The 23,661-nt window shown below is 35.4% G+C and overlaps 1 protein-coding gene across 2 annotated transcripts in view; it reads right to left on the reverse strand.

Annotated features, from left to right (window-relative positions):
- The window catches only part of UNC79 (unc-79 homolog, NALCN channel complex subunit), a 136,533-nt gene that overhangs the window by 57,034 nt on the left and 55,838 nt on the right, over positions 1 to 23,661 (reverse strand). The window contains exons 21-32 of one of the 2 annotated variants that reach the window (XM_029284087.1): positions 21,567 to 21,649; positions 21,093 to 21,241; positions 19,991 to 20,148; positions 17,676 to 17,857; positions 17,291 to 17,492; positions 16,276 to 16,455; positions 13,592 to 13,878; positions 10,464 to 10,646; positions 9,434 to 9,596; positions 6,699 to 6,848; positions 4,722 to 5,957; positions 862 to 969 (exon numbers count right to left, since the gene is read on the reverse strand). In XM_029284087.1, coding sequence (XP_029139920.1) covers positions 862 to 969; positions 4,722 to 5,957; positions 6,699 to 6,848; positions 9,434 to 9,596; positions 10,464 to 10,646; positions 13,592 to 13,878; positions 16,276 to 16,455; positions 17,291 to 17,492; positions 17,676 to 17,857; positions 19,991 to 20,148; positions 21,093 to 21,241; positions 21,567 to 21,649 — 3,081 coding nt within the window. The remainder of the gene's footprint in view (positions 1 to 861; positions 970 to 4,721; positions 5,958 to 6,698; positions 6,849 to 9,433; positions 9,597 to 10,463; positions 10,647 to 13,591; positions 13,879 to 16,275; positions 16,456 to 17,290; positions 17,493 to 17,675; positions 17,858 to 19,990; positions 20,149 to 21,092; positions 21,242 to 21,566; positions 21,650 to 23,661) is intronic. The other variant, XM_015815694.1, reaches the window with a different exon arrangement.

A 23,661-nucleotide genomic window follows, 5' to 3' on the forward strand; every position in this document is an offset into this window, starting at 1 on the left:
AAAAAACACAGTATTTTTATAATACATGAAATATGAAAATATCGGGATGGTGTACCTAAATGGAAAAATTTGGATATCTAGATGATTAACATTGAGAAAATCATAACTGATAAGAATGGATTGAATAAAAGGGGAAATTAAGCTTAAACAAAAATCATGAAAATAGGATGCATGGTGAACTAATGAGATGGTTATAAGAATAATATAAGCTGATAAAAAATGTTATACATAGATGTTATCACTATCTGTATAAATATGAAAAAATGTCTATATTTAATCATTTATATATTGAAAATATTAAGAATTGTATTTGTTTAAGGTTGAAGAAGGAGAATACAAATGGGAGAAGAGAAGATCAAAGAAATATATTATTAATTAATATACTAATTATGGAATTATCAAATTTAATCATTATTGACTGTTAATTAATTATTATTCCCTTTTTTTCTCAAATATATAAACCAAGACAACACGCTATATACCACGCACTGGAGATTATTATTGTTAAAAACCAATAAAATATTTAAATAAAAAATAAAAAATAAAATGTGTGTGAACTTCAACTTGCACAATTCCCTAGGCAGCATTTTGAGGAACTAAAAGACCTCTGAGATCATTTCCAACTCTTTTATTCTATGTTCTATATTGATGAATGATAATATAAAATGACTCCTCAACCCTTTATAAAGCTCATTATTACAGAATGCCAACTCCATTCTGGTACTTTTAGAATTAATTAACACAATACACACATAAACATTTATGAGTGGAGAGAAGTAATCCACCAGATGGCAAAACATACTAAGAAGCACAAATGCAGTAAAAATTGGTTTCTTTCCTCAAAGTCAGGGGAGAGCTTACTTGACATGGAAGAGTGGCTACTTATCTCTGGTACACCTGCTTCAAGTGTAGGAGCAGAAGATGACTCCCTTGGCATTTCTAAGGTTGAAAGTACTTTAGCTGATACATCTGCAAAAAGAAATATTGCTTGAAACTCAGAAACTTTTTTTGGCTTTTGAAATCAGAGGATAATTATTCATAAACTCTCTTTTTCTTTCAATTTTTCCATTTTTCTTCCTTCCTGATATGCCTTTTTATCACCTCGGTACTAAAAATAGTAATTTGAAGAAATGAGATTCTTGTGATGAGAAAACCGATTTATTTTCCTTTGTATCGCACTGAAATTAGATTTACACATACATATGCTGGAGAATCTTTTTCAATACACTACTTTCTCCTATGTAAATGTTTAATTTCCATGCATCCCTATAAAGACAATTGTGAAATTATGATTTACAAAATGCCGTCTCACTTTTTTCCAACACAGATTATAAGGAAAGACCAATCGATGGATGAAAATAGCACTTGGGATCTCTAAAACAAACAAACCCTGCCTTCCTATGGACTCATATTTACATACATGATTCACCATCATAATGGGTATGTTGCCATCATAATGCATATGTACATTTTAATGCCCTGTTATATTGTCCTTACACCTCTAGAAGGCAGCATTATAGAAAATGCTGCTATATGGAGAACTTCCAAGGGAGGTATGGGAACTGAAAATGTCTTTATGAAAGTGGAGCTGACAACTCCAAGGAACCAATGAGTAAAATCTCTCCAGATAAGGAGAGGATGGGAGATTGGAGCATTTTAGGAAAGCAGGCTGGGAGAGGGTGATGGTGATGGTGATGGTGATGGTGATGATGATGATGATGATGATGACAACGACAATCTTAAGCAGGGAACAACAATTATCATCTACTTTGGTTAATACTGATTACTGCTATCCTATTCTTAATCCAATATTCCTCTGGAAGAATTGCAGAATATATATGAAGAAAAAAATAACCAAGTTTTTATCAAAGATTTTCAAGTTCCAGAAAAGTGGCAAATGGAAAATTTGAATAACCTACCATGAATTATCTCCTTTCCACACTTTTCACAAAACCTTTATTGTTGAGGAACCGGTTAAGCTGATGACAAAGAGAGCTCACTAGAAATAAATGATGCCTCATTGATCTTTCAACTTTCCTTTCCCTCTGATAAAGGCTTGTGTTTAACTTAGATAGTTTAGTTAGGAAAGAGATCTGGCAGAAATGCTGACTTTCACAACTTTACTCAGAGTCAATGTTTTCTATTTCTTTATATTATAAACGGTTGCTTTCCAATCACCCAATTTTGCTGTGCTCTTCTTCCTTGAAAAAAAAAATAATGACTTCCGGTTTGCCATTACGGCCGCCACGGACGCTGGAAGGTGAGCTCCGTCTTCTGCATTCAATTTCGCACTGCTGGGGGATCCTGGAAAGGGTCAAAAGTCACCCTATAGGGGCGACCAGCAAGGAGGGATCCCTACTTGATTGCGGGAGGTCTTTAGCCCTTCTGCTCGATCTGGGGCAGCCCTCCAAACTGGCAGACGAAAGACTGGCCATAGAAATATGGCTCGTCACTAGGCTGCAGACAGTCGAAGTCAAACTTACCACCTGGAACTCCAAAGCAGCGCAGATGAGACTGGGTGAGATCTGAACCTCTCTTTAATCCCAAATATTTTTTTTTCTCCTACACAAGCTGCCCAAAGTATCTTCCCCCCTGGGAGGAGAGAGGGAAGGGAACTTTTACCCCACCCTCTAAGAATAGCGGCAACTGACTATCCAGGGGAGTTAAAACACTGAAAGAATAACCTTAATCTAACTGGATTTATATGCTTCTAGAATTTGGGGACCAAAAGATTTCTTATCCTTATCGAAGACCTTGGTTTTTATTTACAAAAAAAGAAATAAAATTGGAAAAAGGATTATAAAAATTTTGGACTTAAAAAACCTTAAATGGCATTGGTGACATCTTGTGGCTAAGTTTGATATTACAACTTGTTATTGTCTAAAGGAGACTTGGCTGGAAGCCCAGACTACAGATAAGACTTTTTCAACCTTGACAATTATCAGCTATGAGAAGCTCAGCTGTGTTCTATACTCCATTATAAAATTATTTTCATTCTCTGACTTTAAAGCTCTTAATTTAACACACTACTAAGAGAATATGGATGAAGACCAGGAACAGATTCTCCTTATGTTAAAAGCAATACATGAAACCATCTTTCAGCTTGTGATGAAATAAGATGCTACAGAAAAGAACAAGATATCAGCCCAGATATACGAACTCAAATTTTGACTACAACTAAAGAATCAACTACACAAAACATAACAGAAGAAGTGGAACAACTAAATACTATGACAGAGGATTCAACTGACCAACAAATACAGTCAAGGAAAGTCCAGAAAAGGGACTGACAACACTGAAAATGGAAAATACTTTCTATATAAACCAGAAGAAACTTGAGGAACAAGAAGAACAGACCGAAGGGAAGATAAACATACCAGGACAATTATGGGGATCTGGATTAATAGAGAGATGATTTATTAATCCTTACAAAAAAATGGCGACTGGATGGTCTCTTTTATTTCAAATAATATATATAATAACAGAGGGAAATCTATTTGACCTAAAAGCACTGACATGGAGGACGAGATGGCAAAGGAACAAAGCTAGAATAAGGCTGAAGAAAATTGGGGTTTTGATTTATCAGCGAGGAATTTATATTACTAATTAAAATAGAATATACTTAAATAGACAAGATGTGTACTTTGAATACCAGATTTTGTTATAAATTCAGATAAAGAAAACTTTGGTCATTTAAAACTTGGAACTATAAATACTAAAAGTTGAATCTGAATATTGATGGGAAATTAAAAATTGGGGAAAACAAATAAATAGGATATTGATTGTTTATAAAGATTGAATGTAAAAGTAATTAAGATACGTAATAAGCTAAAACTTTATTGATAAATGTAATAAATATGTTTTTATTTGAGATAATAAAAACTATATTAGTTTAAATATGAGATAATAGATATCAAGAGAAAAAGTGAGGAAATATTTGATGTTGAAATAGGGGAAATTTTGATCATTAAATTTAAGACATTTGTAAACTAGTTGAAAATAAGAAATGTTATATTGTATTATTAATTAGATGATGTAAGATGGTGGGAAATAGAATATACTCAAATAGATAAGATGTGTATTTTGAATAATAGACTTTGTTAAGAATTGTGATAAAGGAAACTTTGGTTACCAAAAATTTGGAAATTATAAATATCAAATGTTAAATTTAAATATTGATGAGAAACTAAAAATTGGGAAAAACTAACTACAGGACATTGACTGTTTATAACGATTGAATGTTAAAGTAGCTAGAATATGTATAAGCTAAAAATTTATTGAAAAATGTAACAATGCTATCTTTACTTAATGGATATAATAAGAATTGTATTAGTTAAATATGAGACAGCAGATATTAAGGGAAAAGGAGAGGAAATATTTGATGTGGTAGTTTGAGATTTGTACTAAAGATTTTTGTATGTTATTGAATTATTGATTAACCCAGCCGTCACGTTGCTTTTTAAATACTTAAATGTAAAATTAGAAAATCAATAAAATATTACAAAAATAATCAGGGCTTTTTTTCTCATAGAATGCCCAGAATGGAGTTCCGGCACCTTTTTTGGATGGAACCTTGTAGGGTAGGCAAGGCGGGTTGTATGACGTGTGTGAGTTCCGGCACCTTTTTTTTTTTTTTAGAAAAAAAACACTGAAAATAATAATAATAATGTTGATAATCAGATCGTTTCAAAATGAATGCATAAGCAACTGGTATTGCTCACCTGTCTCTTTCTGCTCTCCCAGCTTATCTAAGATGTTAAAGGAAATGTCCAGGTATTCTCTCTGGATGGCACTCACAGCAATCTTTCTTTGCTTCCTCTGTCTAGGAACTATTTGGATTTTAAATTCTGATTCTTCAGCTTCTTCCTCTTGCTTTTGTTCTGTACTTTGTTCTGTATCAGATTCTGCACCGGCATCAGGCTTTTGACTTTCAGCTTGGCTATCAGAGTCCTCAGGGACCTTAATAAAGACCGTTTTCCCAGTTGAACTGGGAAAGGGTCCAACAGGCTTAATTTCTTCTATGCATAATTCAGAGTTATCATCAATGGACATCTCTGAGAGCGCAAATGATTTTTGCAGCATATCCCGTTTTTGCTTTAGTGTCAGGGGGCTGCCAGGGGATCTCCTTTGAACATCTTCTGGCTTAGCCAGCTCATCAACACCCTTTTGACTTTCAGGGGTAGTTGGGGGAGTTTTGTCTTGTGCAAATGATACAAAATGACTCACTTCACAAGGGGTCACAACTTCGGAACAATCTTCAATGCTGAATTGCACCAGTGGAGTTATGCTAAGACTGAGGATAGAAACACTGGTCGGACTTGATGGCGAGGAGGCAAGTGTCATCCTAGAGTCAATGCCGTGCAACTGACCTGTGATATCAGTCTCTTCCTCATCACTTTCCACTATTCTAAGAGGAGGGAGTGGCTCAAAAACTAAGGAGTCGCTATCTGAATTGGAAACAACAGATTGTTTTTCGGGCCCTGACGTTGAATCAGACGACAGATCTATGAGATCTAAGTCCTCCTTTGCAGGAGAAGTTTTAGCTGGGGAATCTACAATCACTTCATATGGCTCCATGCAGTTTAACCTGACTTCTGGTATGATAGGTCGTCGCCTTGTTTGACTTCTTTCCGGGACAGCTGGAATATTTTCCTTCTCTCCTGTATCGTGTTCTTCTGTTTTGGTAGAAGAATTTTGCTGTGGTTGTCCATAATCATTCTGCCTCAGTGTGGTGTAAGTGGAAGCGGCAGGTGGCTTTTCTAAGTCACAGTGGTCTATGCATGATTTCCGACGGTGCTCGTCTAATGTAAACAACAGGGAGTCTGCATTTCCTATGTCAAGAGATTTTTGTTTTAGAGAGCGCAGTTTCTTTTTCTGAATGCTTTCTTCTCTCATACAGCGCAGAATATTGTCTTGCAATATGCCAGTTTCTCTATATTCAGCCAGTTCTATTTCACCTAGAATAGAAAAAGCTGGTACTATTCCATTCAGTGTCATTCTGCATTTCCGTATTTAAGCTATATTGGCATTTTAGATAAAATTCCTGTTTATAACATCAAGACTACATTGTATGGATGCAGATAGTTCTAGTTCTAGTCCTAAAGAGATTTTCCAAGGTCAGACATAAAATCAGTTAACAAGAACAAGATGGCAACATTAATACACTAATTTTAATATTGATAACACCAAAGTTAGCTTCCCATCTTTTTACAGTTACTAATTCATGCCTCAGTTCATGGTATCAGTTCTGATAATATTGTCATTTATGGGGAAATTGTAAAAACAGAAAATCTAGTGAAGATTTTACTATGTTTAGCAGACTAGATGTTGAACAGGAGAAAAGAAAAATAACTTTCATGATGTTCTAAATTATAACTGACTCAACCTTACAGGGCTGATAGCAATACAATAAGCTATTGCTTAGTATTTTATAAGTGGCAATTTTATTGCATTTTATTTTATAATATCCAGAATAAAGAGTGTAATTTAAATATATAGACAATCCACAAAGTCTCTCTATGATTCTAAGGTACAGATGTTGATATGCTTGCTTACCTTATCCCAGTTCAAGTCAAATATATTCACAGTACATCAAGTAATAATCATATAATCATAGTATTTCCAGGCAGAAGCTTTGTGTCTAACATGACAGTGCTTCTCCCCCACCCCCACCCACCCACCCCCAATGATATACATACTTCTTTGAGCATTCATCTCAACTGGCTGATATTTCACCACTTTGCTGCCTCCAATTCTTTTCAACCTTGCGAAGAACGTTTGTGATTCTTTATTGCCTGTTCCAGTGGGTGTATCATGAATGTCTGATTCATCAAAGACACTGTCTTCTTCTGCTTGAAAGAGAAAAGGTTGGCAACAGTATCACAACCCTCATCCTAATAAAAGCTCAGCTTTTTCAGACAGCTTAAAGCTATATCACAACAGCCCCAAAGTGCTTTTTCAAACGGCAATTGAACTTTGTTTTTTCCTCGAAGACATTTTGCTTCTCATTCAAGAAGTTTCTTCATGTCAGACCTGAAGAAGCTTCTTGGATGAGAAGCAAAACATCTTCAAGGAAAAACAAGAAAGTCCAGTTGCCTCGTGAAAAAGCACCTTTAGGACAACCATGACCAAGATGACTGAGAATCTCCATAGACATATCACCACAGCATTACACAAAACAGACACCTTCCTGTATGGTAAAAAAAGATACAAAACATGCTCTGGGTGAGCTGAGACTATATATTTGGGAAAAAAACCTGTGTGATTGTTAAGATAACTGTTGAAATTATTTTAGACAGAGGAAGAAATAAGAGAGAGAGTCTGTTTGATCCATATTTTAAGAAACTTAATTTTATTTGCATTGGCATGCAGATTTGAACATAATAATTATTTGGACTGCATATTTCTTTTAATTTTGCAATGCAGTTCTCAATTTACTACCTACATACAAAAATGGAGACATAAGCTAAAGTTGCAACATACTGCTGTAAAAGAAAACTGCACAAAATCAATGAATATAATTGCAAATATTATATTAAAATACAGTACTAGGGAATATTGATTATGAATATACATGATTATTTTTGTTTTGTTCATTTAATTACAGTTTTATGCAAAACAATTGATAAAATTAACGCAGGATTTAATTTATATCAAACTGCTCCAAACTGAAAGTACAATGATTTTCAATAAGATTACTAATTTTCTGTTAGATTACAGTTAAATCTAAAATATTTAAGTTTCTTTTATTAAAAATTAATATCTGGTCTTTGCTGGAAACTAACACTTCAGAAACCCTATTAAAATCTCATACAAAAACACTCTGACACTTCAGAAAGTGTTTACTTAACATGTGCCTTACAAAAAGAATAATTCCTTTTTCCTTAGTAAAGATCAGAGAAGAAAACAATCTTTCCACCCCCATTTTGTCTTCATAATGTTTCCTTGAGAGATGTTGTAATATCAAGTTATGATGAGAGATTATGATAGGGCCAAAGTCAATCTTTGGCCAATCTTCATGACCAAATAAGGATTCATAAAGAATCTCCTTAGTCCATATCTGAGATTATCTAATGTAACTGTACTATCTTGCCCCAAACAAGTAACCTTCATATCTTCAGGTAAAACACCTGTCATTCTCTGCCAATGCTGACTACCAGATTAGAGGAATTACAGTTTGAGCCATCGGGAAGACTGCATATTGAAAAGGTATACTATATACCCTGCTGGCGTTTTAACTTAATGCTTTAGTAACTGTAGAAAGTCAATTTTCTACAGTTTACAGTATTTAGAAACTGTAGAAAGAGAGATCTTGGAGTCCTAGTAGACACTTAATTATCACTTAAGACTCACTTAAATATGAGCCAACAGTGTGCAGCAGCCAAAAAAGTCAATGCAATCCTAGGCTGCATTAATAGAGGGATAGAATAAAGATCACGTGATCTAGTCCAGGGGGCTGGACTAGAACACTTCAAGGTCCCTTCCAATTCTATTATTATTCTTTTCTAAACATATATATCCAATGCATCTTTATATATAAAAATTTGAATTGAGAAGTCCTTCAAATTGAGGATTCCTTCCAACAGAGAACTCTTTTCAATAAAATACAAGATATGTTAATCATAATAAGGCAGCATCATATATTTTCAGTTCCATCAAATCAGCCTTACGATCCAGCTGGGAAATACAAAAATGCCTTGCAGATTGCATAAGGACTTCAGTTGTCTCAACTCAAATGCCATAATAATTCCAGAACTATTCTTTTCGAAAGACTGGTGAAGATCTAAAGCAATTCATTCAGTGATGCTGTTAATCAAGATATTATTAAATGTAATTCTAATATTGCGCATATTTGCTCTAACTTCAGCTACAAACAAAATCCTCCTTGTCCTTTTCCAAATCACAGTCACGAAACAACCATCCAGCAAAGTGGAAAGGGAGAGGATGTATCCTGACTTTTTGTTTCCTTCCTAGCTCTTTTGAATGGTGTGTAAATGTGGTTTATCTCTATGTGTCTATTGATGGCTGATTTGTCTGATTGCCAAAGCTCTAGGAATTTCCTAGAGTTTCTTGGATTTAAATTTGGTCTAGGATGATCACAATTCCCAGGTAAACTAAGGTTGAATATGTTGGACATATGTTGGACCATATGTTGGACAATTAAGGATTTTTCATCATGTCTTCTGGCTGCTAACTAGTTCAGATCAGAAATACTTGAAAAACAGGGTTATTGATTTACAGGATTATATATAGAAGGCCAGTTTCTATCCCACACTGTTTCATATACAAAATAATTTTAATACTTGTCTTTGTTATATTCCATGGAATGCATATGTAGCATAGTTTTTTTCTTTAAAAACTGCACCTAAACAAAAAGATGAAAATTAAAAAAAAATATTTAATGACATTTGGTAGGGATCATATGATGTAATACCTTTTTCTTTCTCACTGTACCGGCTTACATTGCTGTTGTCACTATACAAAGGACCTGCTGTGGCATGAGGCTTGCAGCTGTGATACTGGGCATTTAATGTGTTGATGGTTATATGGATAAGACTCAGCACAATTTTACTGATATCGCAATCTCTGTAAGGATACTGAAGAAGGGAGGAAGGGAGGTGGGGAGGAAGAAAGGAAATATTTATAAACATTGTGATTATTTTCATTTAATTTATTCTGGAAAACTCCAAAGCAGTAATTTAATTATTTCAACTCTTTTATTCTTTTGCACATCATAAGTCAAAGGTGGAACAATTCTGATCAACAGTGCTAAGAATGAAATATCACTGAAATGAGGGAATGTTAAAATAACTTTTAAGTTATTCTTTGCTTTTAAAAGTAGATCTGATTTATACGGTATATGCTGTATCAAGAATAAACAATCCTGCATTCACAAATGACCTCAGAAGCATCCCATCTACAGTCTCTGCTGAGGCTGGCAGAGTCAAATTCCTCAAAACTTTTTGTATTTATAAGTTTGAAATGGCAAAAAAACAAAACCTATCACAAACACAATTTTCAACATTTGGGAATGACTGAAAGAATACAATGGGTACTGTACACCTCTACAAGTTTAAAGAACCCATTTTGTCTTTTAAAATTTTTTCCAGTTTTTTTTTTAAAAAAATAGCTCCATACTTCAGTGTTTTTTCTTAATCAAAGGCCATGCCTTCTGAGGCCAAAACAAAGAATAGTCAAGATCAGACATGCCAAACTCGCGAAATGACTTGACGTTGCGTGACGTATCGGAGCTTTTTCCTCATTGCCAGCAATGGGGTGGGCGCAGTTTCCTCGTGATGCATCCGGCCCGCGGGCCGGCAGTTTGACACCCCTGGTCAGGCTAAAGAAAAGGTAACTCACCCCTAATACTATTAAACTATAATTGACTTCACAAAAAGAATTGTACTGAAATTCTGATGAGACATAGATTTGGAGTAACTGAAAGAAATAAGGGAAGTGCTTACCTTATATAGGATGACAAGCAGGGCCTTCAGCCACATCTGTCGAATGTGAGGCTTAAGGGACCAGAGGGAACAACGAGGGGGCTGCTGGAAATAATGTCTAAGCTGAGGGCACGTGCAGTACTTTAACACCTGAGCCACCAAAGGAAGAAGATGCTTCCCTAGATTAATGTTATAATCCATCACCTAAAATTAACATTAGATTAGCATTTAGAACACTCTTTAAAAAGAAAAAAAAACAGTATTTAAAGACTTGCATCAATAAATTCTCTATAAAATCTTAGCAGCGGTTGCAGAAATAAACGTACAAGGTTAAACACAGTGACTCATTAGGTAAAATTTTAAACAAACCTATGATCACTTAATTGTATTAAAAAGCACATTTGGTACAGTAAAGTCGAATGCATCTTGATTGATAGGACTTAATTGTCATTCGTGCTGCTGAATGCGAAGGGAAATTAAAATTTGCATTCTTAAGATTGGTTGGAAGTTATAATAAAAGATAGTTAGCCATTTTTGTTAGTTATTTCCATAGCATCATACTGAGAAGTCATCTCTATGGAAGCATTACACTCTCAATTTGAAGTTCCCTGTAAGCAAAAATGTCCCATTCTCATTGCTTGATAAAATATGAAGCAATGCTCACTATGTTTAGCAGGTATCTTTTCACAAACTAAAACTATACACATGCAAAATTGTAATGTGTCCACACAAATATATGTGCAGTATGTACAATGCCATACTATACTATACTGATTCACACCATACTATTCAAAGAATTATTTTAAATTGCCATCACTATGCCTGCCACCTTATAAGATAAATGTCCTAACAAATTTCTGTCTAAAAATGAATAATAGTGAAAAGATTCACACACACACACCATGGTGTGGAAGAATAAAACAATAGCTGTAAAGCCAAAAAGATGAACAATGATAGCCCTGGAATTCAAGCTATTATTCTATAACTTTTCACTTAATTATTCAGTACTCATAAAATGTATGAAAAGGATAGCGGAAACAAATAGGATAGCCTCAAATTCCCCAACATAAGTATGTATTTCAGCTATGTCCCTCTCCTGATTGACATTCAGTCCTTCATTCTGAAGGGGATTTATTCTGGTACAAACATAAACATGTAATTCCTTGTGTAGTCAGCACTCCCATATACATCACAAACCCTTTAAGTATCCACATATGTACCGTACTCATTTTAAGCTGAGTCCTGATATCTCTCAGCCAAATGATCAGTCCCTTGGTGGTTTGCCTTAGCCTGAGCAGAGATGGGGAACATATGGCACTTCGTATATTGCTGAATTAATACTCCTAGCACCCACATCATTATCTAATGTGACCACAGTTGCTGCAGACTGTAGTTCAGCCACCTCTAGTGGGTTACAAATTCTCCAACTTCAGCCTAATTAATTTATTCCTGCTAGAGCTTAACACAGTATCACTTTGCCAAATGCTACCCAGTCACAGTCATAGTCATTTCAAGGAAGGATATACAACACCATCTGCTGGATTAGCATCCAAAACAATAATTTGATTGTATTATATAGTGTATTAGTTCTTGCTATTAGAACATTCCTTTCCAGAAAGCTGTTACAATAGCAACAATGAAAAAGGAATATATGCGAGAAATGTTTTATTCATGTTCTGAATGAAACATTTCAGAATTAAAGTGAGCACGAAAGGACTGCATCCTGAGCATATCTTTCTGTCTTGATCTTATCCACACTCTGTTTGGTATGTAGGCATCCATTGCAAAGACTGTTAGGAGCATTCTGCAAACAGCCAACTATTATTGCAATTTGGCCACATTCACAATTTAACAGATTGGTCCCTTTAATAGCTTGATTAAAAGAATGTTTAAATAAATCTTCTAAATTTCTGAACAAAATTAAACATTGATGAAATATTAATCTATTGCAGATGAAAATGCATGAAGCTCCAGCCCATGACACTGTCAAGAGAACATAAATATGTCTCCTCCTCCTATTACTACTGTGTTTATGTTTGAAAGAATAGGTGATTGAAAGAATTAGCCAGTGACATCATCACTGCCCAGGGGATGCCCATTTCTTCTCATAACAAGCTTTCATATTTCACCTTCCCATCTGTATTCATGTGCTATGAGTAACCTGGATTCTTACAGGATTGGGATTCTATGTGCTATGAATAACCTGGATTCTTACAGGATTAATTGGAAAAGGTAACATCTAGATTACAGACTAAATCCGAAAACTAATACTATGTTTCACTTTCTTTTGCTTGCTTGCTTCACTGCTACTTTGGAATTAAATCTTTAGTATGCCTTAGTCTTTCTTTCTTTTTAACTTATTTATATGTGCCAGCTTAATCAAAATAAGTATCTAAGTGGCTTATAAAATAATACAAATATTAAAATACTACAGTGGCAAGACAAAAACTATATCTAACAATTTACTGTCTCTAAATCCATAGCAGGAGGATCTCACTCATCTACTTCCAAGACAAAATAAATAAACAGATGAATAAGTAAACAGATGGAATAAGCAAATTTAAATGACTTTCTAAAAGAAAGAAAGAAAGAAAGAAAGAAAGAAAGAAAGAAAGAAAGAAAGAAAGAAAGAAAGAAAGAAAGAAAGAAAGAAAGAAAGAAAGAAAGACAGACAGACAAGGCTCATTTCCTGGTCCCAAGATGACAATCTTAAGGGAAGGGTTTCAGAGAGACTCCAGTATTTTTAATTTTACTTTTTTCTTACTTTTAATCTATAAACTGGTTAAATATAGAAAAGTTCCATTCAAATTTGCAGAAAGATGTCTTTCCATTTATCGATTTCTATTCAAGTAGACATTGATTAAAATATATAACTTGACCATGTGTACCTAAATATTTGCATGGAAATGTGTGTGTGTATGTCTGTGTATAAGTACTATGTACATACAGTAAATGAGAAGTTAGGACTTTTTAGAAAAAGTGCACATAACAAGTGCCTTTTTTCTTTTCATAGAAATAAATGCCCCATGTGCCATTGAATTCTTCTGATTATGGCTATAAATTTAATTTTCAGGAATTGCAATAGAGCTTTCAGCCAGACCATGAGGGATAATTTGACAGGTTATACCAAATGCATAAATCTAACTCACTTGCGCAATTCCTGCGATAAAGGCATTAAAGCAGGTTGATATTCGCATCTTCTGAGGTGCAATCATGAAGCATCCTTCCTGTTGATCGTAGCCCAGCAAAACATATAAATGGCGCTTGACTGTATTGAAGGCTTTCGCACTGCTGATATCTGATTCTGCACTACTCTCATCCTTGGCCATAAACTTCATCAGAACGGTAATGAGTTGATGGACAGTTTGATGATCAATCCCAGCATCCTCCGGGAGAAGGTCCTTTATGGTATTACCATTCTCTGGAGAAGGCTGCCCTGTTAGCATGGAAAATTAAAAAATGTAATATAGAGATTATCACTGGGGGAAAAAGGCTAAAGGTCTTTTTTAAAGGAGGTTTTAAAATGGCAGCAAAACAGTATATACCTTTTTTTAGTGGCCAGGGGGCAAAACTATAACAATTATTATAATTATAAACAACAACATAACACACGACAGTAACAACCTTTAAAGCGCTCCGTGGCAATGGACCTAGGTATTTGCAAGACCGCCTCCTACCAAACACCTCCCTTCGACCAGTCCGCTCCCACAGAGAGGGCCTCCTTAGGGTGCCATCGGCCAGACAATGCCGGCTGGCGACCCCCAGGGGGAGAGCCTTCTCTGTGGCAGCTCCTGCCCTCTGGAATGACCTACCCNTCCCGTAAGGGAGATAGGGCGGTATATAAATTCAATAAATAATAGTAATAATAATAATAAAAATGATTCACTGGAACATTTGACAAAATTATCATGTGCCGATAATGAAAACGTGATGGGAAAATATAGTTTAAAAGTTATAGAAAAAGTGCAGGCTAAAATATCATTGGATTTCCAAACTCCTTCTGACTCATATATTTGACTATCAACAGAATATCCCAAACTAAGAAACATTCTTTTCTTTTTTATGCATAAAATATATATAAATGCCACATTTACCTTGTGTTTTTTCTGGTGTACCGCCAAGGGCTGGAGCAGACTGTTCATGTCTAATCACCCTTGCTGCTCAAAATAAAATGGAAAGCTAAGGTTAGCTTGTATGGATCTGTGACATCTTCAGGAGCCATTGCTGTACTCAATGGAGCATCATATATACTGTGTGCAGGAAGTTGAGTTATATTCTTGCAAAGCTTGAGAAATTCCTAACTTTGCAAATCAGTACCACTAATGCTATACTAGTAAGCCACTGCTAGTCAATGGGGGCAATATTGAGCTTGAGGGATTAGTATTCCTACTGGGCATACATATTTAATAATAAATAGTAATTTATTAAATTTATATGCCACCTGATTCCAAAAGACCCTGGACAGTTTTTAAATTGTTAAAAACATGTAAAGGTTTAATTTACCTAAAACATCATAATAATCTCTAGTTAATACTGCACAACTACTGTATCACTGTGGCCAGTCAATATAATGTATTATTTGCATTTTATAATAATACAATAAAACAATATTTAAAAACAAGGAAACAACAAGCCAGAAACTAAAGGTGGCTTCAGTCACACTCATCAAAGGCCTTGGTGAAGAGCTAGATCTTCAGGTCCCTTTAAATTATCACTGGGTAATTTATTTTGAATAAATTACTATTTGAATCTTTGGGGAACTTCATTCCAGAGGGCAGATACTGTTGTAGAGAAAGCATGTTTCTGCGGTCCCGATAGATGCCACTGTTTAATCAACGGAACCCAAAGCATGCCAGCCCTGTCAGATCCAATCAGCTGGGCAGATACTATGGGAGAAAGGCATTCCATAATCAGACCCTACACCCTGTACGGCTTTATAGGTAACAACCAGCACCTAGAAAATTGCACCCAGAAGCAAACTGGCAACCGGTGCAGCTGTCAAAGTGGAGGTGCTACAGAGGCATCCTAAGGCATGAGCATCACTGGCTGTCCCGTTGCAGTATGGATGGTCTTCAAGGGTAAACTCTGTGTAGACTGTAGTCAAGTCATTACCTCAAATAAGTAGGTAATGTCAGCCAGTAGCTCATGTAGATATCAAAATATCTTTTTGTTTTTAACAATGGGCAATAACATTGCATCTGAGAAGAGGCACATCAAAGAAGCAGTATTTTACCAGTGTTTAGAACTGCAATGTAGTAATCAGTGATATATTATAATAACAGAAAACAAAAAACACTTATAAACATAGATCTGAACAGAGTAGAGGGGTTGGGGAAGATGGATCTTTGTAGTAACAATGGTTAGCTTGCCAAAACATTTTTTTCCTCTAGAGATACGAATTAGGTATACTTATGAAGCTGGATTGTTATTAGTAGAAAACCATGGTTATGACATTGCCTAATAATCATGTCATGTGTGTATGTAAGCACACATACATACACACAGGTATCACATGCACTGATTTCTCCTTTTTTTTAGATGAGGCATCACTTGTTTGCGGCAAATTTATTAAAACAACCAACAAAATGGGTTTAAGGAAAAGGATTTATTTATAAAATAATAGTAGCAAACAGAAATTTTATAGTGCATTTTATTATTCCATAGGTCACTATAATCTTTCAGTAGCATGCTGTAAACTGTGAACAAAACAAGCAGTTAAATCAACCGTTTTATCAGTTTAAAAATATCTGGCCAAATCCTAGATTTCATCTCCACCTAGTGGCAATTGTGCAAGAGAATTAAAATGGAGGAGAAAAAAATTAAAATACTCAACGGATTTTGGTTGTTAAGGTTTCTGGAAGGGAAAGTGCCCTCTTGGACTCCACTGGACCTTTCACACTGTCCCTCAAAGAACGCACGCTCTTCTGCCGATTCCGAGCAAACCGAGCTCTCTTGATCTTCCACATTGCTGTGTCACTTAAGTTGGCAACATTGGTCCGGACAGCTGTGATTGCTTTTCAAACAGGATTAAACCAAATTTTATTTCATAGCATGCTTCAGACTAATTTGTAAGCCCACACCTCTGTAGTTTTCATGCTTGGATTCATAAACGTGCATTTGTTTGTAACCCAGGGCTTTCAAACAGTGTGCCATATACTTTCGATTTTTCTTCCACAGAGAGATAATGCACGGGGAGTACGAAATATGCCCCGTCCAATACCAGCCCATGCTTTTTAAGATGATAGAGTGGCTTCATCCAAAAGAAATGATCTATGACTGATAAAAATTGGCCCAAGAGTAAGGCATGTAACTGCATGTTTCTTCCATAAACTTTCATATCCAGTTTTTACAAAGTTGTCTTATGTATTCAAACCACAGATTACAGGAGAGCCAGTTTTTTGGCTTGGATGTGATAGAAAACCACGATTTAAGTAATAGACAGAATCACTGAATTTTTGGCCTCAAAAAGAGAAGGATCGTGAAGGAGCTTACAGGGACCTTTTTTTTCCTGGTTTAATAAATTATACTTTATCAGGCCAAGAGCATTATTTCTGAACTAGGTCAATTATTTTTTAATTGATATAAATTATTTGAAGCAGTAATGGTATTTTATTTGTGTTATACTGCCAGCCCAATGTGTGGTACCATAATCATCAGTACCATACCAGTAACTGAAGTAACTGGCTATATATTACTAAAATTATTTCCACAAAGGAAATATAAGATTTAAAAGTGTTATTCGCTGTAGATATGCTCTTGTTTTTCAACAAAGAAGAGACAATTTAGTTTAGACATTTTATAATTTATTTTAATTGTAAAAAATAAATCATGCTACCAAGCTTTCTTACTTGTCGGGAAGGGGAATTCCTTGTTGCAGTCCAAATGAAGTTGTGCCTCAAGAGACAGGGTCTCAAACCGATTCACAAAGAATTCCCAACTCAACGCCGGAATATCTTGCTTGAGAAAATGTAGTAGCAAAAGCTTGCTAAGAATAGTGGGTCTGTCTTTAACAACAGTATCAAACTGGAAATCAAGACAAAGGCATAGTCCCTAAAAAAAAAAAAAAAGTTATAAAAGCAATTACTTCGAGTTATCAAAGAAACCACCATACTTAACCAATATCATCAAAAAGTCTGAGAGTTTACACAAATGGATTTAACTTTAACTCTACCAAGACGTTTTAAGCCTGCAACTTATCTGGGACCATGTTTGTTTCTTCACTGTTTAACATACCTGCAAGGCTGGCCTTTTTATGGTGTCTAACAGAAGCCCTGCTCTGGTGGCCACAGCTGGATTGACATCCTCCACAGCAGTCAGAAAACAACAAAAGGCATGTGCCAAAGAATATTTCAGTAGATGGTTTTTGGTCACTGAGTGAATATCCAGGAATCTACACAACACTGCTACTTTCTCCACTGCAGGTAAACAGCAAATAAAGAAGCATGTTAATTGAAGCATGGCACCATGATAACTTTTGTGAGAGAGCAATCATGAAAGACCATCTAAAATGTTTGTATCTGCATTCCAGAGCTTGACAAGTTGTAAAGCAGAACTGCCAAATCATTGTGAAAAGCCACAGGACCCATAGGTTCCTAGGGGAAAACCACCCTAAACTATCCTCACTATTGCATATTTAATAAAGGTAACAAACTGCATAGTGACAAGAACGTGACTTGACCAAAAAACTAAAATTTCAGATCACACGCCAACTAAACCAAGATAAAAACATGTGGCCACTTGTGTGAGTGAGACTGGACTTTGGGCCCATGTTTACCATGGAGGCCTTGAACTCCTGAAACATCCTGAATCTCCCATACAGAAGTGGAAGTCCCCCAACAAGGACAAATAAGAGACACCACTGGACAATGTGGTAGATGCTAAACGAATATCCCTCCCTTTGTCATTATACAACGTGGTTCTCTTCTTCCCACTGATCCCCAAATTTGCTTTAAGAGTTGAGCTTGGGGAACATGGGAACTGCAAGCGGTAAATAGATAACATGCATCTCAAACTGTAACATTTAGTGTCATAGTTAACTTATTCCTTGTATCAATGAATTCCGTGACTAAATTAATCCAAGAATACCTAAAAGCTTCAGAAATTCACTAGACACAGCAGCAACAAAGTATTTAAAATATATATTGTTGTATTTCTTGCTGTAACAGTTGAAGCTCAGGCAGGAACCAATGGTCCCCACAATAAAGATGGCCATTATCTAAACATACATCAATACTAGGAATTCAAGGAATGCACCAAGGGCAGTATCAATTAATTCAGAAGGGAAGAAAAAAGAACCTCAGTTTCAAAGCTTTGAGCATATATAAAAATTCCTGATATTTTTACACTATAATGACCAATCATCTGTTGTGGGTAGCTTAATCAAACACGCAGTGTTTGTAAGCCTTCTGCCAAGTAAAATTGAAAAGTCAAACTAAACTGAGAAGTGTCAGAAGAGCTGGATTTATTGCTGAATACTGGTCCAGAAAGCCTGACATTTGCTTAACTTCATATTTTTATGGCCTTTAAATACCATACTTTCAACGGATTCCTAAATGGACTGAACAGACACTCCCTCTCCCATTTCTCCATAAAGTTGATTAAAACCAAAAACATAGGCTTTGGAATACATGATCCTGATAGATTACCTATTCTTTGCTTTATACATACTTGCACATTTTTATAACTCTTTTACTTTTAATACATTTGAAAGTGTTGAGAAATGGCACAGTCACGTTTTGTGAAAGAGCAATCATGAAAGACCATCTAAAATGTTTGTATCTGCATTCCAGAGCTTTTAATACATTTAAAAAGTGTTTTTATACATTTTAAAATTATGCTGGTTATTTTTTTCTCTATTCTACAAAAAGTGAAACCTATAATTTTTAAAAGAAGGAAATTCCTGGACCCAGGACACTTTGCTCATGTCACTCATGCCTCTGTCATTTCCCATGTGGAATATTGCATTGTTGTTGACATGGGGCTGTCCTTGAAGACAACCTAGAAGCTACAACTGGTCCAGATTACAGCTGCATGCATGGTCTTGGGCACCTCTACGTTCACCCACATTGTAAACATTGTAAACCTGTTGCGTGAGCTGCCCTGGTTCCCAGTTGCTTTCCCTGAAACACTGCCATCTAGTGGGACCTAGGGAATCTGCCTTTTCTATGGCTGTCCCTATCTTGTGGAATTCACTCTCTTCAGCAAATCCCCACCGTCTTGGCCTTCTGGCAGGGTGCAAAAACCTGGCTCTTTACCCAGGCCCTGGGGTAGAGTAATAGAGCCTGTGCAGAGTTCTTGGGGTACCCAGGGGGATTGATTGAGCTGCTGAGTTTTTCTGAGTTTTTTAATAGTTTTATATTGCCCTGAGCCATCCAGAATTTTTTAAAGATGGGCAGCTATGCAAACCTTTTAAAATAAATAAACATAAATAAATGTGCTTTTATTTATACCAACATAATTTGCAGGGAAATTCACTAACATTTCAGGGAAGTTTTCCTTAAAATGTGTACATTTTTGAACCGATAGATTTCATCTGTCAAAAGACATACCTGCTTCAAATCTAACTTTCCAGTCTTTGCTATTGAAGTTGGTATTGATGATTGTCCAGAAAATATCAGCTCCATGAGGCAATGAAAGAGCATGGAGAAGAAGTGGCACTGCTAGTGAAGAAAGCTGGGAGAACTCCGATTTTACAACTCTCCATAAGCTGGGGACAGATGAGAGAGGAGGCAACTCAGAACACATGATCATGATTCCATAAATTGATTACTAGTTTCTGCTACATCAAGCAGAACTGATTTCTGCAATCAATAATTTCTATTCCCATAAAGATGTGGTAAAGATTTTGTCCCCCTAGCTGTGCAACTCTGTTGCCTAAATGGTACTTTTTAATTAGGAATCAGAAATAAGTTGGATCTTTTGGTCTTAACTTTTTCCCTTTATGGTTGAAGAGATCTAGCAAGACAGCAAATAGGATCTTATATCTGCATCAATGCCATTGTAGACAAGAATTCTGGAAAAATAGATCATTACAAAAAATTTTCTAAGCTGTTTTAACTTTTGGCTCCAAAGTAGAATTGATTTCAATTCTCTTAATTCAAATCCTGTGATACTGAATGAATCTGTCTTGTCTGACATCTACAATTTTGTACTTCAGATGCGAAGGAATCTGGGGAAAATGCTCTCTGATAGTCTATTTGTATTTTATGGCATCAACAGCATTATTATAACCAACTGCAGACATCTTAAGTAACTTTTAATTCACTACAATGCTCTTTTAATCAAGTTCCCTAGAGCACTATAAAAAATTGAAAGGGCAGTTCCAAAACCCAATTATCCAGCAGAGAAACCCCAGAGCAGGCTTAAGTGTCAGAATACATGGTTGTTCAACCATGCTTTGGACCAGTGTTTCCCAACTTTGGCAACTTTAAGATCTGGGGAATTTGACTTCCAGAATTCCCCATCCAGCCAAGGTTGAGAAACATAGCTTTGGACTACTATCGTGCCAGCCTTTGTCCACCCATATATTGATTTAATGTATTTAACAATTTCAGTCCAGATTGCACCAAAAATAAAACCATTGATTTATGGCCAAAACTTGTTTGGGTATACCTATGAACTTATTAAACCTCCTCTTGATAAAATTTATACCTGGCAATCAGCATATGGTCCTGAATATATCCTAGGAATTGAGGATAGTCCTTCCTTGCAATGTATAAGCATTCCCCATGAAGGCAAAGAATCTTCAAGCAGTTAAGCATGTTAAAGAGAATATCTGGCTCTTCAAAACGTGCCATTTCCTGTGCAAAATTTGGTAAAGAAACAAATAAAATATGGTAAAATTAATCTTGGATTCCATACAAAAACAATAAATTTCAAACACTCTGAAATAAACCAAAATTGTAACAACTGAAACATAACTTGATTTAGTAGATATAGTGAAGGAGAATCAAATTTATCTAAGTGCTATTCTTTTTCACTTTTTGATACGTAGCTTTTTTTTTTAGAATTGTATGTTCTAAAAGATTCCATACAAGTCCTAAAAGTGGTGCCTTATTGAGCTTGAGTTCTAAATTATTAAATTCGTAAAGATATTTTAAAATAAAAACTAAAAGTGAAACTTACCTGCAATATTGTATATATGAGTTTCAATGTCACTGGGAGCTGCTGGTAACAAAATTTCCTTTCAGTGTCATTTTTTATGGGTGCTAAAAATTAACATAAAAGATTACAATATTTCTGAAAAATAAGTTGAAACCGTTTATGATTCTCACATTTTTTTTTGCACTGAGTATATCCACAACTCTATATCACTCTTGTATTAAATTTAGAGGCATAGAGCTTTGATACTTTAATGGCTTTTCATTATTTGTAGAAAAGTCCTCCAGGGCATGCAGACCTTCCAGCTGGTGAAATAATCATTACTTGAATTCGGTTCTAATTGACTGTATAGCATAGTTCAAAACCCCCATTAATAGCATTTTCAGATTTTGTGTTACCCTTTTTCTAGACATTCTTGACCTAGGAGTGGAAATATTACCTGTTCCAGAAGGTGCTGATCAATTAATCTGGATGGGAACAGAATGACAGACCATTGTGTTCACATTTATTTATTTTAAAAAATCCCCACATAGAAATGGGGGAAGGTTCCATCTAGGAATCCACATGATATTAGATGTTTTTCCTTTCCTTTTCTTTTCTATTGTATTATTTTTACATTATTGTTTTAATTTTAAATTTCAGTATATTGCCATTTATTGAATACTATTATCTCCTCTTTTTTCTTTCACCTGTGGTCATACAGATATTCCTCAGCTTACAACTGGTTGTTTAATGACAAGGTTACAATCAACTTCCCCATAGTTACTTCTGTCCCATTTTCGAAGTTACATCCCTGAGCACATTTAGGGTGCTTAGCAACTGGCTCACTTTTATGGCCATTTGCAGTAATCCATCTCATGTGGCCCCAATTTGTGATGTTTTAGCACTTTCTGGTGTTTATTTCAGTTTCTGGGGAAAAACACCCATTGGGGAAAGTGGATTCAGTTAACAACCGCAGTGTTTATTTAATGTCCATCATAAAAAATAACCATAACTGTGTCTAGTCACATGTTGCCATGTTGTATGACCACAATGACTAACAACCATAATTCCAGACTCAATCACTGTTGCAAATTGAGGACTATCTGTATGGATCCTTTTTGTAAAAGCATTCATTTTTCCTATTCATTCAGAGAAGGACACTGTGATCCAGCAGGAAGGACAGCCATGTACATTTTATGTAGGTGGTCATTGTTCCTTGGGCATTGGTTTTGCTGTTGTTTTTATTGTACTGATTACTTTTTAAATTTATTATTGAAAAATGATGGACTGGACTGGATGGCCTTGGACTAGAGCAGCATATAAGTAGATAAATATCTTTTGACTATTCAGTTTGGTCCTGATGCATCAGCAACTTCTGACCACAAATTATTTGTTTTATTGGAAAATGTTTTAGAAGATTCTAAATACATAAACTCTTTTCATAGACAGCTGAAAGGTATGATTAAAACAGATTGTGGAAATTTAGAATAGACCTGGATTATCCTATTTTAGTGAATCAATACTGCCTCTTATATCTCTTCTGAGCTTAAGATGATACTACTTCACATCAGCAGATGTTTAAAAAGGGTTATATATTATAATTTTCATCCTGGAGATTTAATATACTTCAGAAGCTTTTGCTACAATGGGAACTTGCTCATTAGGAGTCCCATTTCATTGTAATATTTTCACTACTGTTAGTGTGAGCTTGTGAAAGTAAAAAAGGTTGAAATATATTAATGCAATCTTGAATCATAACTTGTAAACATGAAATGTATCCGTTTGTAAAAATTTTCTGAGCTTGAAATGGAGCCCTCCCAAAATATGAAAAGTTTGGGGGGGAAATCTACTACTTTGAACTTAAAATCCTGGACTGAACGATATTTGCTCATTTTCAGATTATGAATTGGTTGAGAGAAAATCAATATGATTTTGTAAGACAAAAAGTTTGATTTCTTGTTAAAAATTGAATGCCTGTTATATATCTGCACTATAAGTAGGCTGTATCCATTGCCACTGAAACTGAGTCCATCTACTTTCTGTTGGTCCTCCTCCTCCTCTCTTTCCTTCTATCTTTCCCAGCATTATAGACTTCTCCAGAGAACTAGATCTTCAGTACAAAGTACAAATCTAACCC

Source organism: Protobothrops mucrosquamatus, unplaced genomic scaffold, assembly GCF_001527695.2.
Source record: "Protobothrops mucrosquamatus isolate PMUCROS unplaced genomic scaffold, P.Mucros_1.0 scaffold368, whole genome shotgun sequence".
NCBI lineage: Eukaryota > Metazoa > Chordata > Lepidosauria > Squamata > Viperidae > Protobothrops > Protobothrops mucrosquamatus.